General features: G+C 42.9%; 1 protein-coding gene across 8 annotated transcripts in view; it reads left to right on the top strand.

The window, feature by feature from the left end:
* Nucleotides 1–18,459, top strand: part of DGKG (diacylglycerol kinase gamma) — a 211,808-nt gene that overhangs the window by 48,874 nt on the left and 144,475 nt on the right. For all 8 annotated transcript variants that reach the window (XR_007136006.1, XM_047788419.1, XM_047788407.1 and 5 more), the window contains 2 exons: nucleotides 8,569–8,645; nucleotides 18,007–18,172. Coding sequence is in view for 7 of the 8 variants with exons in the window: in XM_047788419.1 (XP_047644375.1) it covers nucleotides 8,569–8,645; nucleotides 18,007–18,172 (243 nt within the window). In the remaining variant the exon portion in view is untranslated. The remainder of the gene's footprint in view (nucleotides 1–8,568; nucleotides 8,646–18,006; nucleotides 18,173–18,459) is intronic.

Below are 18,459 nucleotides of genomic sequence, written 5' to 3'. Positions count from 1 at the left end.
GGGCTCCAAGAGCATAAAAGTAGCAGCAGGCCTTTTCGACACCTGGTCTCAGAGGTCCTAGAACATAACCCTCTCTACCACTGATCAGAGCGGTCATAGCTGTGGCCCTGATTCAGTGGAGGTGGAGGCACGGACTCATCCCTTGGGACAGTGGCTCACACAGGGAGGAGGAAGATTGACGACAGCCATCTCTGGACTAGCCAGCATACGATATGTCATGAGGTGTTCCCATATCACCCATTACTTTTCAGAAACATGGTTTTTAGTGGTTGCAGAGATTTCTTTTGAGTACACATGTACATTTTATTGAACCAAATCATAGAGTGTGATCTTAGAATGTATTAAGGCCCACAGTGTCTAGAAAGGCAAATTGATATCCACGTTCTGTCCTACCCTTAGCAGACCTCTCTAGAGAAGTGAATGTATTCCTGGGCATGATTATTTACAATGGATATGGACAAATGGAACTTGTTCAAGAAGCGCCACCAGCATAAAGAGGGGCCTCACAACCTGCTCACAAAGAGAGAGATGAAAATATTATGCATATTTACTGGAAAAGGGAAGACTCAGGGATGGGTGAGGGAGAGCTTGGTGTATTAAAATAGCTACAGTGCCACATGGGGAGAAGGTGTAAAGTTAATTTTGAATGGCTTTTCAAGAAGTAGCCTTAGGACTAATGGGAAGAAATCATCAGAAGAAAGGCTGAAAGTAAGGAATATGTTGATTCCTAATGGTCAGACCTGCCAAGATGGAACAGAAGTGACCCCAAAGTGACTAAACTTCCTTTCCCTAGAATTGTCTGGGCAGAGTTGGCTGAAACACTCTAGGGGAGATTAGCACATCAGATGTCTGGTTGATTAAATGACCTTCCTTAGCCCTACTAATACTTGGTTTCTGTGTTTAAAGAGGTTTCTTCTCAACCTCAGAGGGCATGAACATGTAGGGATGTCCCCTACTGACCCTCCCCCTAACAGATTCAGAGATATAATTGGCTTATTGTCTAATCCTGATGTTTCTGGGAGAGGAGTTTTCTAATTTTTTCCATGATTTATCAAGGACGAAAACTATTAGCTTGTTTAGAAAGGGAAGAAAGAAAAAAAAGGATAAAACATCAAATTTTGCTTTTAATTTTCTAAGGAATTAAACCAAACCTTACTTCAGCCAGTGGTTGCTTGATTTTGTAGACTTCTTAAAGCAAGGAGAGGTCTTAGCTGTGATCAGGTCCAAGTACTACCCATTTTACAGATGAGGGCACTGAAGCTCAGTGACTTGCCCAACTTCACACAGAAAGTCAGTGATAGAATAAGAATTAAAACCAAGACTTCAATTCCAGGTCAAATTCAGTTTGCTTCAACTGAGTGCCAACAAATTAATCAAATTACTCATTGGAGATTAACCTTCAATCATACATTTGTAAAGGAAAAAAAAAACTATGTCTATGTTAATTAAATGATAATAGAAGAAAAATTTAAGACACATTTGAAAGAGAATGAAGCAGTAAATTGTGCTCTTCAGAAATACATTTCATTAGAATCAGACCCAAGCAAAGTTTCTGACTTTAAGATGTAGGTAATTTACAGCTCAAAATTCAAACCTGTCAGTGTTGATGTAGGCATTAGAGAAAATGTTTAAAGCTAATTTGTAGAGCAGTGTAGGGCTCTAAGTAAGCTTCATTGAAACTTAGCTGTTTATTTTGGCCAGTAGAGTGAGATTAGTCAAATGTTCATGGAATACTGGGTCCTTAATGGTCATGTTTAGTTGCTTCCATCTTGGAAGGGATAACCACAGCTATTTCTCACCCACATCTCTCTCTATACAACTGGCCTTCTTTCTTTTCATTGGTGATAACTAGGACTCTGCCCACAAGTGATCACAGAATCAAAGGATATGGAGAGACTCTTATGGTACAATGGCTCTCAAATTTGAATGTGCATGTGAATCTCCTGGATTCTGTTAAAATGCAGATTCTGAATCAGCAGGTCTGAGATTCTGCATTTCTAACAAGTTCCCAGGTGATGGTGATGCTGCTGCTGCTGGTCCAGGGACCATCACACTTTTAGTTACAAGAAGGTACAGACTATCTGATCCATTTCTCCACCTACGACTGATGAGGTCAAATTATTTGAAGAAAAAGTGGGAAATCTTGCTTGCAATGCAAATTTTGATGATGCAAATAAGCCATACCCGTCATTCAGAACATTTGTAATGAATCAGAAAATCTTAGTATCCTAAAGAGGATTTTCTTTATCAGCCAAAATTCCCTCTACTTTAGTATGAAGTGTTTTTCTCTTATGCTGTATATAACACTATAGCAGAGCTGTCACTTCTGGGGGTTCCCTCTAGTAGCTTGGTGGGCCCCAGTGGTCCTCGGCCTTGGCTACATGTTGGAAATACCTGGGAGACTTTGAACACTTCTGGTGCCCTGGTCACATACTCCCCCTATCCCTGGACCATTTAATCATCACTTGTATGTGTGGGACCCAGGCATCAGTAGTGTTGAAATCTTACCAGGTGATTCCAGCATGCAGCCAAGATTGGGAACCACTGATCAACCTTTCCTTTGTATGGTGCTGGGGATATAGGACCTATGTGGGCAAGCATGACAAGCCCAGTCCCTTTTCTAGCCCTCATTTACTCCACAAAGGCTGCAAAGATGGGCTTTTTGAAGCAGTGCTACTGGCCTGGCATCTCTGTTCTGACATCATCCTCCATCTTTCTAGGACCCTTAAAAAACACTATTCTTGTTTTTGTGCATCTCACTGTGTTCTTGACTCCCTGGAGTACTTAGAAAACTTATTCATACATCCAAGCCTTCTTCAGAATAAGGAAAACATAGATGTTTTTTCTCCTTATGTGCCACACTTTCCTTTCTCTCTCTCTTTCTGTTTCCCTCCCTGTGTTGAGAGTCATTTATGATCTTCCCAGTCTGTGAAATATATTCCTCAGCCTTAGCATCGTGTTTTGTTTTGTTTCTTTTTCTGTGTTGTGACAGGCAAGCCTTGCTAGTCAGCCGCAGATACATGGGAATATTGCTTAAGTTCTGTTCATTTAAAGTGAGGTCCATGGATCTGCATAATTGGTGTCATCTAAGATCTCACTTGAAGTGTAGAATCTCAGACCCTGATCCAGACTTACTGAATCAGAATCTGTATTTAAGCCTGATCCCCAGACAAGCCACATTCATGTTACAGTTTGAGATGATCTTAGCGAGCTTAAAGAATGAAGAGTTATCATGCATCTCAGTATTTCACTCTCTTCTGTGGGTTTTCAGATTGACTTTTTTAAATGTTTATTTGTAGTCATTTCAAAGCTTAATGGTCTGACTAGTGCTCAGATACTCAGTGCTCCTAACTAGAAGACAGTCCATAAGCTTTGGCTTCTGCTGAAAATACTGAAGCTCCTGGTTTGTCTGCTTGTTCAGACTGAGGGCATCTCCATCCCACATAAACATGGAGCAAAGATGCCTGTGCGTAGGGAGACATTTTCTCCTTAAAAAGGCTTTGAATTTGCTCAAACGCTAAGAACAAGTGCTTGGTTAAGGTCCCAGAATTCTTGGCACCGAGAAACAATTTCAGACTGAAACTTCTTAAGGAAGTTATTACTGCTAGCAACCTTGATCACAGAAGAGAGCCTTCCAAACGTCTGATTTGGGGTGAAACTGCAAAATGTGTTCCTACCTTGCCAAGCAGTTGAATAAGTTGACTTTTTCAGTGGAATTCCTTAGTGTTGTCTATTTAAATGAAGAGGAATATTAGCCAAGCACAACGATTTAAGATTTAGCAGAAATAACCTTTTTTTTTCCCTTCTTGCAATGATTGTACAACAAATTCAGCAGTTTTCCTAAGACAGTCTTCATTTCTAACAGTAAAACCACATTATAGAACAGTGGTGCTCAACTTTGACTATATGTTTGAACGTGTAGAGGCTTTTAACATGTACTTATTCCTAGGTTTCCCAAGAGACACTAACTTAATTGGTCTGGAATGGGACTTTTCAATGTGTACAAGGGTCCTCAGGTGATTTTAATATGCAGCCAGATTTGAGAGCCACTCTCCTAGAGGAAGAACTTTATCTTCTGACTTACCAGTTTTCACATATCCAATGAATCTAACAGCTGTATCACACTATTAGATCTGTTTTAAAAAATTAGAGTGACTCACTACCTCTGTGCCTTTGAAAGAATCATTTAATTTTCATAAACTTCAGTTTCCCCTTCTCTAAAATAGGGACAACTCTTATATTAGGGAGTAGTTGTGGAGATTTAAATAAAATCCATAAGGTGACTAGGACAGTGTTTAGCACATAGCAAATACTCAACAAAATAGGAGTTGCTGCAAATAATTGTGGGCATGGCCCTGCTCTGCACACTTAGAAATGGAACTCCCAGGGAGTTGCTATTCAGTGTTGCTGCAAGCTGTGGCTTAGGTTGAAGATGCAGCTCCAATCAGGTGTTGCTGGGATTGTGACACAGGCCGGAGGCTTAAGCTCTGGTTCGACCCTTAGCCTAGGAATTTCTGTGTGGCACAGGTGTGGCAAAAGAAAGAAAAGAGGGAGGTAGGAAAGGGAGGGAGGGAGGGAAGGAAGGAAGGAAGGAAGGAAGGAAGGAAGGAAGGAAGAAAGAAATGGAACTCCCTCTCCTCTGCATCTAGTGATGATGTTATGACACAGGATTGGACAGAGCGGCATCTACTGAGGTGGTGCCCTTGGGCCCACAGATGGCCCCAGAAGTAAGATCAGTGAATGCTCTAGAGAAGCCCCTTATTGTTCTTAACTACCTTCAGACAAACAGAATGGAGTGGTACCCACTCCTCAGGGGAAGAGAAACCCAGCCCAGAAATGTGTTGAGAAGAAAGATGTGATACAGTATCAAAGGACCTTCAGAGAGAAAGTAATGGGCCTCTCTTTTGAGAATTACATTGTTTCCCTTTTAGAAATGGGAAAGATGTTGATGCTATGAGCTCTTAAAAGTCCATAAAACAGATTGACATAAATGTGGAGTGAGTAACACCCCTCATGGAAATCTAGGAGCCAGCAGTCTCTTGGATTGCTTTCTCCCTGTTTAATTTTAGGCTAGTGATCAGAGATTTCTAAATTAATGCTTTTCCTATTTTTTCTTTTTAAAACCTGTTTACTTGACTGTATATATATATATATATATGATGAATATATGAGTGTGTTTATGTAATATATATATATATATATTACACACCTATGTCTGTATAAATATACATATCATACCTTTAAAACAAGATTAGGAGTTCCTGTTGTGGCTCAGCATTAATGAACCCAACTAGTATCCAGGAGGATGCAGGTTCAATCCCTGGCCTTGCTCAGTGGGTTAAGGATCTGGTGTTGCTGTGAGCTGTGGTGTAGGTTGCAGACATAGCTTGGGTCCTACTTTGCTCTGGCTGTGGTATAGGCCAGCAGCTGTAGCTCTGATTGGACCCCTAGCCTGGGAACCTCCAAATGCCACAGGTACAGCCCTAAAAAGCTAAATACAGACAGACTGACTGACAGACAGACATAAATAAATACATAAAACAAGATTAGCTCCATAGCACTTTAGAACCAAAGGATTTCTTCTAAGATGAACTGTGAAATCTCTAAAATATGGCAACAACATCAAAAGGGTATAAATTCAAGAGAAATCACTCTCTTGGTTCTTAAAATGCTGGCTCTAAACTACTTTTGCAGAAGCCACACCAGAAAAGCCTACACTTCAAAATTTTCCTTTTCCTTCTAAATTTTTTTCCTAAATAAATAAGTGACTCAGAGTAATTCGACTATAATTTATGTGTGACTTCAATTGAACTCTGACCTAATTTTAACCTCTCTTCCAATCTGTTGCTAGAATGGCCTTTAGCAAATAGACCTAGCAAAAAAAAAAAAAAGGAGTTCCCGTCGTGGCGCAGTGGTTAACGAATCCGACTAGGAACCATGAGGTTGCGGGTTCGGTCCCTGCCCTTGCTCAGTGGGTTAACGATCCGGTGCTGCCGTGAGCTGTGGTGTAGGTTGCAGACGTGGCTCAGATCCCGCGTTGCTGTGGCTTTGGTGTAGGCCGGCAGTTATAGCTCCGATTGGACTCCTAGCCTGGGAACCTCCATATGCCGCAGGAGCGGCCCAAGAAGTGGCAAAAAAAGACAAAAGAAAAAAAAGAAAAGAAAAGAAAACAGACCTGTGGAGTTCCCATCGTGGCTCAGTGGTTAACCAATCTGACTAGGAACTATGGGGTTGCGGGTCCGATCCCTGGCCTTGCTCAGTGGGTTGAGGATCCGGCGTTGCCGTGAGCTGTGGAGTAGGTGGCAGACGTGGCTCGGATCCCGCATTACTGTGGCTCTGGGGTAGGCCAGTGGCTACGGCTCCAATTCGACCCCTAGGCTGGGAACCTCCATATGCTGCAGGAGCAGCCCTAGAAAAGGCAAAAAGACCAAAAAAAAAACAAACACAAAACAAAACAAACAAAAAAAAAACAGACTCAAAATATCTTTAACAATTTCAAATCAATGTCCTCAACTTGGCATTAAGATGCCCACAAGTCTGGCCCCAAACTCCTCTTTGTTCTAACTTTGGCTAAAGGTCCTGTGGTACCCATCTCCACATCTTTGCTCTGTCCCTTCTGAGAATGCCCTTGACACTTCTTGTATGCCCATTCTTTACACCCCAGCTCAAATGCTACCTCCTTCACAGGGCAACCCCAGTCCCTACCCCAACCCTACTCTCATCCTAATTTTATTTCTTCCCTGTTCATTTTACTTCTTCTCCACTCTGTGCTTCCTAGGGCTTCATATCATTGCTACAGCATCAGTTACACTTCTCCTTGTGTTAGCAAATGTTTGGGAAGTATAGTGCTTAAGGGAAAGAAATAAAGACTTGAGCCAGGCTAGACCTGAGTTAAAACTGTAACTTTTAGGCAATTCACTTAACTTTTCTGAATTTCAGCTTCTTCATCTGTAAATGGAAGAAAATATTACCAAATCTGCATGGATTGGTAGGGGGAAGTATGTGAGAATATGTAATAAATGTCCTCAATAAAGGGGTATCTATTATTACCATAATTATTTAGATCCTGCCCCCAACTAGTTTATCAACAGTACCTAGCAGCATCTTATCCTCCATAGTGTTCTCTGAATGGAATGAAAGCAGACCAAACTGATGGCATCTGCTGCCTGGATCTCATAGAGCTATTAGTTTTTCAGCATCTGCTTTGAATTTCAGAAAGAATTGTCCATTTTTAGGCACAGCAGCATTTTCCTCTGGTATTTCAATATGTCTCAATCCTGAAATGATTATAACTTGATTGAATCCAAGTCAGCACAGTCATGGAGAGCAGCCCAGCCCACAAACATGTCTACTTTTGGTAGGCCTAAGAGAGCATAGCCCTCAGTATAAAGAGTCTGAACACCAAGAAACACTGTTAGATTTTAATGGCATCACCCTTTTCTCAACTGTGGCAGTTGTGTAGCTTGAGAAGCTCTTAATTACCCACAGTACTGTGAGACAGGGAGGGCACAGAAGTCCTGATTGTCTTTGATGTCTAGAGTGCTATTAACTGTGCGTGGTGTTCTCAGGATGTGTCTATAATGACAGTTACTGACTCCCTTTTCTTGACTCTCAATTCCCTTATAAAACTCCAAAAAAGGATAAGCCACCATGTTCTTTAGCAATTTCTGAATTATTTCCTATGGAAAGCAGAATTTTTTTTAACTACCATGCTTTATGACGCCTATTTCTGTTTCAGCACCAAGGACAGAACCTCACCAGGCTTGATGCCGACCCATCCTATTAACGATTTTAATGTTTTAAATTTTCTGCCCAGATGTTTATTTGCTCATATATTGTTTTTCTGAACACTAGTTATGTGTCAGGCTTTATTATGATATACAAAGACTTACAGCTCTCAAGGTAGAACTGAAGCAGGAGATGAACAAGAGAGGCAAATTAATAAATAATTATAACACTATATGACAAGTGCTGTTACAGAGTTATATACAAGCCATGTAAGAGCCAGGGGAGGGAGTGATTAACTCTGACTGGTAAAGGAAGGCTTTTCAAAGGAGCTGATGTTTGAGCTGGGTACTGAGAATTGAGGGAAGTTTGCAATACAAGGAAGAGACTCCATGAAAGGGTACATGGTGCATTCAGAAATTTCTAGAAATGTGGTTTGATATGGGTGAAAAAGGGATTGAAAATAAGGTTAAGATAAGAAATAAAGAATATGTTAAGTCAGATAACCAAGTACTTGTATACTAAGCCAGGGTAACCCCCTTGGCTTTATCCTGGGAAAAGTAAGAGCCATTTAAGGGTTTTGAGCAGAGATGTGATCTGACCAGATTTGTTTTTTAGAAAGAAAGTTCAAACAGCAAGATAAATAATACACAAAGAAAGAAAGAGGGAATGAAGGTAGGGAGGGAGGGAGGAGCAGAAGGGCAGATAAGGGTGACATTCCTCCATGTGCTTCTGGAATGAGGGGCTGCTCCATCATAACCAGGGTTAGACCTGGAGAATTTACTTGGCCCACTTCCCATTAGCTGTTCACCAATGTTTCATATATGGATTATATCCTTCCAGATTCTTCCAGGAAGATAAAAGATGTCTTGGCTGAGTTGAATGAAGGTGGGAGCCTCAAACAGTATGACCCACATGAGGTAAGAACATTTTCATTTCCAGACTTTAAAAACCCCATGTTCCAGCCTTTCCCTAATTTGTTCCTCCCTTAGAAGTTTAGCTCACTTTGAAGAACTTGCTTCTCAAGATATTTTATCCTAAGTTTCAAGTGAGTCATTGGTGCTACCTGGAGTTACATATAACCCCAAGTCCATTCACCCTCTCACTATCCTAGAAGACCACCTCATACCTTGTGTCTCATCAAATCTCTCACTCCTCCTCTCTTCTGCAGTTCCCAGTTCCCAGCTGTGTTTTCTACTTCACTGAGAACATAGAAACACTCAGAAGAGATCTTCCCAAAGATCCTCACCTTATGTGCCCACCTCCCTGTACCTCTTCTCCTGTAACTAGGGGTGAACTCTCCACGCTCTGATCTCATTCGAATCCTTTCACTTGTGCACTCAACCCCATCTTCTTTTGTTCTGTTGACAGACATTGCTTCAGCAACGTATTTCTCTCTCTCACTCTCATTTTATCTCCTTCCATCAGATTCCTCTAGATATTAGATCTTTCTCATCCACAGATAAACATACTGTTATTTCTTCTATATTAAAAAACATTCTTCTGACTCTACTTCTCCCTCCAGCTACCACGTCATTTTTCTCCTGTCCTTTATAGCAAGGAAGCTGTGCCAAAGATGTCTATAACCATTGCCTTCAACTTCTCTTCTTCCAACTTTTCAGAAAACTCTTCAGTCAGCATGTACCCCCCCCCCCCCCACTGCTCCATTAAAACCACTAGTCGAGTTAGCCAAAGACCTCCGTGAATCTAACCTAAGTAGTCATTTTAGTCAACAGTATTGGCCATGGTTGGTCAGTTCCTCTTCCACTTCCTTCATTTGGTTCTCAGGAAACTATACTCTTCTGGTTTTCCTCTTACCCCTTTACTTGACATTTTCACTTAAAAATCAAATAGGCATCCCAAACTTAACACAAGCTAAACTGAACTCCTTGATCTTCCCCTATAAAACCTGTTTTTTCCAGCAGCCTTCCCCATTTCAGTAAATGACACCTCCATTCTTCAAGTTATTCAGCCTAAAACTATGGAGTCATCATTGACTTTTCTCTTTTTCTCACATCCTACATCTAATTCATGAACAACCTCTGTCACTTCTACCTTCAAAATATATCTGAAATCCAGACACGTCTCACTACCCGCACTGCTACCACCCTGTCTTAAAGCGCTACCAGATTGTGCCCAAATTATCACAATTGTCTTCTAACCAGGCTCCCTAGTTTTACTCTTGACCTTTAAAGTCTGTTCACACACATGCTGAGCAATCTGTTAAAACTTAAGTTAGACCATGGCACTGGCATGAGTCACTGGCTCTTTTCCACCATCTCTAACGGGTCCGCCCACCTACTACTCAGAGTCAAAATAAAGGTCATTACAGTCTGCATCTTCCTCTCCCCTCTGACCTCATCTCTTGCTACTCTTCTTATTTTTTTTCCAGCTATATTAGCCTCCTTGATGCTGTCAAACAAGCCAAGGTCACTGCAACATCAGCACCTGTGCCCTTGCTCTAGCCTCTTCCTGAAATGTTCCTCCCCCAGATATCCAAATCATTCATTCCCTCACCTCCTTCAAGTGTTTGCTCAAATCAGTTTCTCAGTGAATGTCACCTTTTCTAAAGTTTTAAGCCCTCTTTCCTAACACTTCTTATTTCTTGCTCTGCCTTTTTTTCCTCATTGGTATTTCTCGCCATCTGTCACACTGTATAATTTATGTATTTAATTGTCCATCCTTCCCACTATAATATTTTTGTTCACCGCTATGTCCCGAGTGCCCAGAAGAATATCTTGGCTCATAGCAAATACTCAACAAACATTGGGTGATGAATCAATGCATGCAAAACCTCCCTTACTTTCAAATTCAACTCATCTAGTATTTCTTGAGCATCTAGGCACTATGCTGGACACTGTAGAAGATATAAAATAAGGAAGCAAAGTTCCTGCCCTCTGGAACTTACTTCCTCTGGACAGGACCAAGGATAAGAGCCATCATCCTGTTGTCATTTGGTCTTAGGCTAGACTTCTACCTTTGCTGTGAATCAGTAGTGTGACCTTGATTATTTCACCTCTCTGAGCCTCAGTTTCCTCATCTGTGAACTGAAGATTACAACATCCAAAAAGAAAGGCCTTGAAGTTTACAGATGAATGCGTTAAATAATTTTTGCAAAATGTCTAACATTTTAAGGACACTTAAAAAGAGTGCCCATTGGAGTTCCCGTCGTGGCGCAGCGGTTAACGAATCCGACTAGGAACCACAAAGTTGCGCTTTGGTCCCTGCCCTTGCTCAGTGGGTTAACAATCTGGCGTTGCCGTGAGCTGTGGTGTAGGTTGCAGACTTGGCTCGGATCCCCCGTTCCTGTGGCTCTGGCGTAGGCCGGCAGCTACAGCTCCGATTAGACCCCTAGCCTGGGAACCTCCATATGCCGAGGGAGCGGCCCAAGAAATGGCAAAAAGCCAAAAAAAAAGTGCCCATTATCAGTCCCCTTCTGTCCCCTTTCCCCAGAATGTTTTAAATTTAACTTCCTTTTCTCTGGTCCTGGGTCCTTTTATGAGGGGTAATTGCAGAAGATCAATTTATCAGCAGAACGAACTTGGGAGGAGGCTGGCTGCTTATTTATTCATATTGTCATCCTTTCAAAAAACCTTGAGTTAGCTCCTCTGCTGAGCCCCAGGAGAAAATGAGCAGAGCCCACGCCCTCAAGGTATACCTGAGAGAGGCTTTGGATAAAATGCACTGATCATCAGTCACTGGAAGAATGAAGCAAGAGGAAAGCTGCTAGAACAGGGGCCAGAGTAAGAATGCACCGATTCAAAAAACATTCCTGAGGAGAAGCCATGTAGAAAGGATGGCAAAGCCAGCAAAAAAAACTTTAGCCCCCCCAGTCCTACCCCCACCTCCAAAAACTCAGAAACAAAGACTGGTGGGGGCTGCTAATCAGCCTGTCTGCCCTGAGGTTGACGAGTGGGAGGGGAACAGTTTGGTCAGGGCCACAGAGTGTGTGAAGGCCACAGGAGCTTTCAGAAGCAGGGAGCAGCTGGCTGCTATGAGCAGGCTTCCACCCCCGCCTCCATCAGGTTGTCCCCCGCTCTCTGTACGTCCGCCCGCACTGCTGTGTCCCAGGGAAGCGCTGTCACTCTGATTTCATTCTCTCTCACATTATGGCTGGCTTCTAGTAGGTGTAATGTCCCAGCATGGGGTTCAGAAATAACAAGGGTTTAATTTCCCTTGAGCTTGATGGCTTGCTGCTGCTAAAATGCCTCAACGAGAAATGAGTTAGCTGTGGGAAGGGGCAGGTTGCTGGGAAATCACAGCTAGGAATCAAAGTTTGCAGAGTGGCAGGGCTGCATGTGGCCATGGTAAAAGTGCGCCCTGGCCCATCAGCACTGAGTGATTCTCTGAAGAACAGAGCAAAACTGAAGACAGCCAGAAAGTGGACAAAAACAGTGGAGCCAAGGGCCAGGGAGACTTGGTGGCACCGTGAACTTGGACTCAGACACACACGTACAGAGCACAGCTCTGCCGCTTGCCTTATGACTGTGAGCAAGTTATGTATGTTCTCAGGATTTTTTTCCTTTCACGAAATGACAGTAATGGTACCACCTCACACTTTTGAGACTTAAGTAAGATCATGTATCTACAGTGCTTGAGAAACTTCATCTAGTTCTCCTTCTTGGCCTGTAGAAGAATTAACACTCTCTTGAAACAGGTTTTGGCAAGAGCAATTGCCTAGCTAGTTTCTGCATGAAAGTTGCAGCTTCCGGGGGTTGGGGGGTGGGGGGGAGTCTGAATGACTGCAGTGTCTAAGGTGTTACTCAGGGCTCTAAGAATTGCCAGTGTGGCGCATAGTGGTTGATTATATGCGTGATTATCAGGTTTGGGCAGAGTACCCAGGCACTCCTGATCCATCACTCATTTTCCAAGCAGCTACCTTGACTCTGGCCTATGTTCATAAAAAACTTACTCTTTTGAACCCAGATGTCACTTTGAGAGTGGCCCAGTCATTTTTTTTATCTTTTTATGGCCACACCTGTGGCATGTGGAAGTTCCTAGGATAAGGGTCGAATGGGAGCTACAGCTTCTGGCCTACACCACAGGCAGGGCAACACTGGACCCGAGCTGCATCTGCAACCCCTGTCTCAGCTTGTGACAATGCCAGATCCTTAACCCACTAAGTGAGGACACATCAACCCCGCCCCCTCACAGAGACAGTGTCAGGTTCTTAACCTGCTGAGCCACACTGGGAACTCCCCAGCCATATGTTTTGTCTACTGAACTTGGGGGACTTGGGACTGGCAGGGAGCATGACATCGGGACAGAGGCTTGGGACAAATACAGGAGCAGGAACATAAGACTCAGAGTCAGAAGATCAGGCTCCTGGTTTCCTTCTGGCTCTGGCTGATTGATGCAAATCACTGAACTTTCCAGAGTTTCAGTGACATAAGGAGATCTACTTCCCTCTGAGCTATTTGGGTATGAATGCTATGTGTTTCTGGGCTTTGTCTCTGGCATTCTATTCCTCAGACTAGAGCCATAAATGGTTGGATATGCATTCAATCATTATTGTTTTCTAAGTTCTCATAATAGTTTGTCAATTCCTCTTCTATAACACTCACCACCTTTTTTTTTTTTAATGGCCACACCTGCAACATGGAAGTTCCCAGGCCAGGGATTGAATCAGAGCTGCAGCTGAGGCCACAGCCACAGCAGCATTGGATTCCAACCTCATCTATGACCTATGCCGCAGCTTGTGACAATGCCAGATCCTTAACCCACTGAGCGAGGCCAGAGATTGAACCTGCATCCTCACAGAGACTATGTTAGGTTCTTAACCTGCTAAGCTACAGTGGGAACTCCCCACTCACCGCTGTTGACTCTGTGTGGGGATTATTTCAATACCTTTCCCACTGAGTCTCGTAAAGTTATGGACACGTGCCCACATCTCCAATGTGTTCCCCAGTGGTGCCCAGCATGTCTTATATCTGGGAGACTCGGTACATATATGGTGACTGAACAGACCCCACGATAATTCATGACAGCAAAGTGTACCAACTAGAAACCCAATGTCGATTAAAATACCTACCAGGAAATACTATGATAGGTGGTGTGGGGGATACAAAGATGAAATAAGACATTTTGCTACCTTCCAAGAGTGCTAAATCTAGTTGACTAAGCTGTGTATGTCATGAACAACTATATATTGAGAGGGCAGCAGATATGAGTGTCGCAAGACAAGAACCAAGATGGAAAAGTGTAGCAGTTCAGGCACAGAAATCATACCAGGCTCCCTGGAAGAGGTGGCATCTAAGTTGGGCCTTGAATGGTAGTTAGGACTTTAACTTGAAGAAAAGAACGGAGTTTGCGTGAAATGCATGGAGGTTTGTCCAGGAAAGATCTCAGAGATTAGCATGGACAGTGTGAAGGTGCTCATAGAGAATAATAGGAGAAAAGACCAGAATGGTCTCTGAGCTTGAAGTAGATACAAATCTAGGTTGGAAAGGGATTATGGTAGGGCTGTAAATCGCAAAGGACTCAGAAAGTGCCCAGGATGATCCCCTGGACTATAGGAATCCTGCATGTTAGACCTTCTAGTCACACTGATTATCTCATCTAATTCCCATTTTCTATTTTCTGTGTGTTTTTTAAAAAATATTTTAAAAATTTTATTGGCATATGGTTGACTTACAATGTTGTATTAGTTTTAGGTGTATAGGCAATTGAATCAGATATATATCTGATTCTTTTTCAGATTCTTTTCCCATATAGGTTAGTACAGAGTATTGAGTAGATTTCCCTGTCCTATACAGTAAGTTTTTGTTATTATCTATTTTATACATAGTAGTATATATATGTTAATTCCAACCTCCTAATATATAATCCCTCCAAGGGTTTCCCCTTTGGTAATGGTAAGTTTGATTTCAAAATCTTTGAGTCTGTTTCTCTTTTGTAAATAAGTTGTTTTGTGTCATTTTATTTATTTGTTTGTCTGTCTTTTTAGGGCCACACTTGTGGCATATGGAAGTTCCCAGGCTAGGGGTCAAATTGGAGCTTCAGCTACTGGCCTAATATTCTCATGGATACTAGTCAGTTATTTAACCCACTGAGCCACAATAGGAATGCCATGTATCATATTTATTACATTTCACATGCAAGTAATATCATATGATTATTTGTCTTTCTCTGTCTGATTTACTTCACTTAGTATGATAATCTCTAGGTCCATCCTGTTGCTGCAAATGGCATTATCTCCTTTTTATGGCTGAGTAATATTCCACTATGCATATGTACCACATCTTCTTTATTCTTTGTGTGTGTTATATAGTAGAGGAGCACAGTAGTACATGTATATAGTGTATAAGTAAAGATAAATAGGAATGCATGTATACAGTGTATAAGTAAAGATAAATAGGAAAATCTTCCAGAAGGGTACATGGTTTTAAAAGCTTGGAGGCAACAGATCTCAACTCTCCCATGGGCCATGGAAGGTTTTCGAGTAGGAAGGCAATCTGATCAGAGTTGTGCTTTGGGAAGATCAACCTGGCAAGGATGTAAAAGATGAGAGGACTAACAGATGGAGGTGGAGGCAAAGAAGCCTTTGAGGAATGTTGCAATGGTCCAGATAGGGTACATGAAACAGAACTCTGAAACCAAGAACATGGAGGGCCTTCACCTCCTTGTCAAGATGGTGACACATGGGAAATGGATATAAAAAAGACCTGGATGTGGCAGACATTGCAAAAGAACAGTGGAAAGAAGGAAGGGACAAGAACTAGTTTGAGACAACTGGGAGTTCAAAGCTGAGCCTGGAATATTGGGAGGATACTGGTGCCACTGATACTAACAGAAACTGTGGAGTCCAGAAGAAGAACTTATTTAAGAAAGAATCTTATAGAAGTTTAGTTCTTGAGATCTTCTGGCCTAGTACTCACGATTTACTGAAGAGGAATCTCACGTTCAAAAAAGGAGGAAAATGGGGTGGACCTCAGACCAGGCACAAGGTCCCCTGAGCCTCATGCTGATCTTGTTTGATGATCTTTCAACTTTGTTTTTTAAGAGTATTATGTAAGACTTTGTTTAACTGAATTTTCCTTGTATTAAATCACTTAGGACACTCTGTTTTCCAGAAATATTTTATGCTGACAGTTTTCAATTTAAGGCCAACCCCCCCCCCCCAAAAAAAAAATAACAGAACATTTTGGAACTCAAAACTATATCATAAAATAGTTCTTGCCAATTAAAATAAATCAAAGGAAAGAACAATGTAAAAGGAGCCTTTTAAAATAAATTAATAGATGAGAAAGTCTAAAAAGAGACCATTGAGTTTGTGACCTTCAAGAGAACAGGTTCAGGAGAGGTAATGAGCTACATTCCAAACTGTGGATTAAGAAGATGAAGAGAAATGGGAAGGGAAGGGAAAACACATAGACCAGCAGCTCGAGCAGCCAGCAGTTTCTTTGGAAGAGTGATCCAAACATGCTCACGGGTAGAGAAGCAGCTGCTGGGAGATGCTCCCAGAAGGTCGTAGTGGGTGGGTTACACTTGGAAAGTAAAGGAAAAGATTTTGCTCTTGTGTACTGAGAAAACGGAAGAGAATGTGTGAGGATGGGACATTCTGAGGTGGTGAGGCTGTGGAGACTGAGGGAACAGAAAGAGTATAGTAGACACAGAGACTCGGGGGCAGAAAAAACAGAGAGATACAGAGATCAACAGCTATCACAAGAAATATGCATCCACCATTTGCTTAGAGATGCCCCAATCTGGTAAGAACTTCCATTATCCTCTATCCAACCAAATCAGGCTTCCTCCACACTTCTAAGGAGATGTTTGAATAGCCCAGCCCAGGAGGAGATACTGCCTTGTAAGCTTTCTCCCACTGGGGTCCAGAGGGCATCACATGATATAAGGACTAAGAGGACCAAGACTTGGTATCCCAGATATGAGTGTGCATGTGCCAGCCAGCTCCTGGTTCTGGGAAGGCGCCCACATCTTCTCCAGAACTTCCAGAAGAGACAAGGGGTTAAATGCTATCCACATTTGTGGGGAGAGCCAAGTAGGCCCCTGAAAAGGGATTTTATTCTCATGGTGGCTATTATTCACAAAAGCCTGCACAGCAGATCTTGGAGTAGCGCTTCCTCAAATGATTTCCAGGAGCATCTGCCAATTTGGTGAAGAATCTAACGCCATCAAAGCACAAGCCAGTGATGACTCACTGTGCGCTGTTGTTGTCGAGTGTTTGCTGAGAGCAGCAGCCCTTTCTGGCACAGTTCTCCCGGCCTGGGACCAGAAGCCAGGCAGCACTGGGTGACATACAGCAGCGAGAGGTTCTAATTTTTGGCATGTTTCTTGGTTCTACCTTCTGTCCTTGGCTTCCTGCTCCTCTCCTGGTGCCTAAAACCTTAACAAGGGCATGTTTTGAGAACAACTGAGCCAGACACTCACCCTCCCCTGTTTGTCTTGAGGTTTGTCTAGGGAAGGTCAGTTATGAAAGCAATGAAAGATGGAGCCTCTCCTTTTTGATTTTCTGAGACATGAATTCTCAGGAATCCCATTCTTCACAGCATAAGCAGAAAATGGACAAACCACAGAAGAGCGGTTTCTTTCCATTGTGTTTTCAACTGCATCCTTCCTCATCTTTTTTTTTTTAATTGAAGTCTAGTTGATTTAAGATATTATGTTCGTTTCAGGTGTACAGTATAGCGATTCAGTATTTTTACAGGTTATATTCCATTTAACGTTGTTGCAAAACAATGGCTCTATTTCTCTGTGCTATACAATGTATCCTTGTTGCTTATTTATTTTATACATAGTAATTTGTATTTATTTTATGCATAGTAGTTATTCATGAGGATGTGGGTTCAATCCCTGGCCTCTCTCAGTTGGTTAATCCCATACCTCTGTCTTGCCCGCCCCCTCCCATCTCCCCACCGTTCTTCTTCATCTTAACTAGCATCTTAACTGACCTAGTCCTGCTCATTAAGGACAAGTCCCTCACATGGGCCTGGCCTCGGGCAGAGCCCTCCCTCCCAGTGCTCACTCTCCATCACCCTTCTCTCCCTAACCGTAGACGTGTCTGTTACAAAAGCCTCCTGTGGTTCCACACCCACCAAGCCCCAACCCACAACCCAGCGTCTCCTCTTCCTCGTGTCCTCCCCCTGCTCCCTGTGCCTGTCGTTCTCAGTCACCTCCCAAGCCTTTTCACTCCTGCTCCCGCCAGCCCCTCCACTCCCTTCTGCTTCCTCTTCCATTGCCAGCTCCCCGATTCCTTCTCATCTCTCCCCTCTCTCTGCCCCTTCACTTCTCTCCACTGACTTGTCCCTCTTCATCCCTTCTCAGCCAATCAGCTATGACGTCTTCAAGCTATTCATGAGGGAGTACCTGGAGGTGGATCTTCCTCAGCCACTGAGCACGCACCTCTTCCTGGCCTTCAGCCAGAAGCCCAGGCAGGAAACTCCTGACCACCCAAAGGATGGGACCAGCAACAGCGAGGCCAGTGGCCCAGGTATATGGCCCAGCATTCCCCAGGATGATAGGGAGATCTCATGATGCTGACTCACTTGCCACAGGCATAGACTGCACTCTTAGAGGGTCCCCTGCACATAGCAACTACCCTATAGAGGGGAGTGGAGACCAGGTGACCAGGACTTTGTCCCCTCAGGGCCTCACGGGCAGCCCTGTCTGATGGATTTCTCAGTAAGAGAACTAAAGAGGACATCTTTCCTGCCACTCAAGATCAAGGAAGAGGATGAGGGTAAGAAGAGACACAGACTAATGTACAGCAGGGGGAGA

The sequence above is a fragment of the Phacochoerus africanus genome, chromosome 1, assembly GCF_016906955.1.
Source record: "Phacochoerus africanus isolate WHEZ1 chromosome 1, ROS_Pafr_v1, whole genome shotgun sequence".
NCBI classification, from domain to species: Eukaryota; Metazoa; Chordata; class Mammalia; order Artiodactyla; family Suidae; genus Phacochoerus; species Phacochoerus africanus.
The sequence above is the reverse complement of the archived record's forward strand: the minus strand, read 5'-3'. Positions and strand labels throughout refer to the sequence as shown.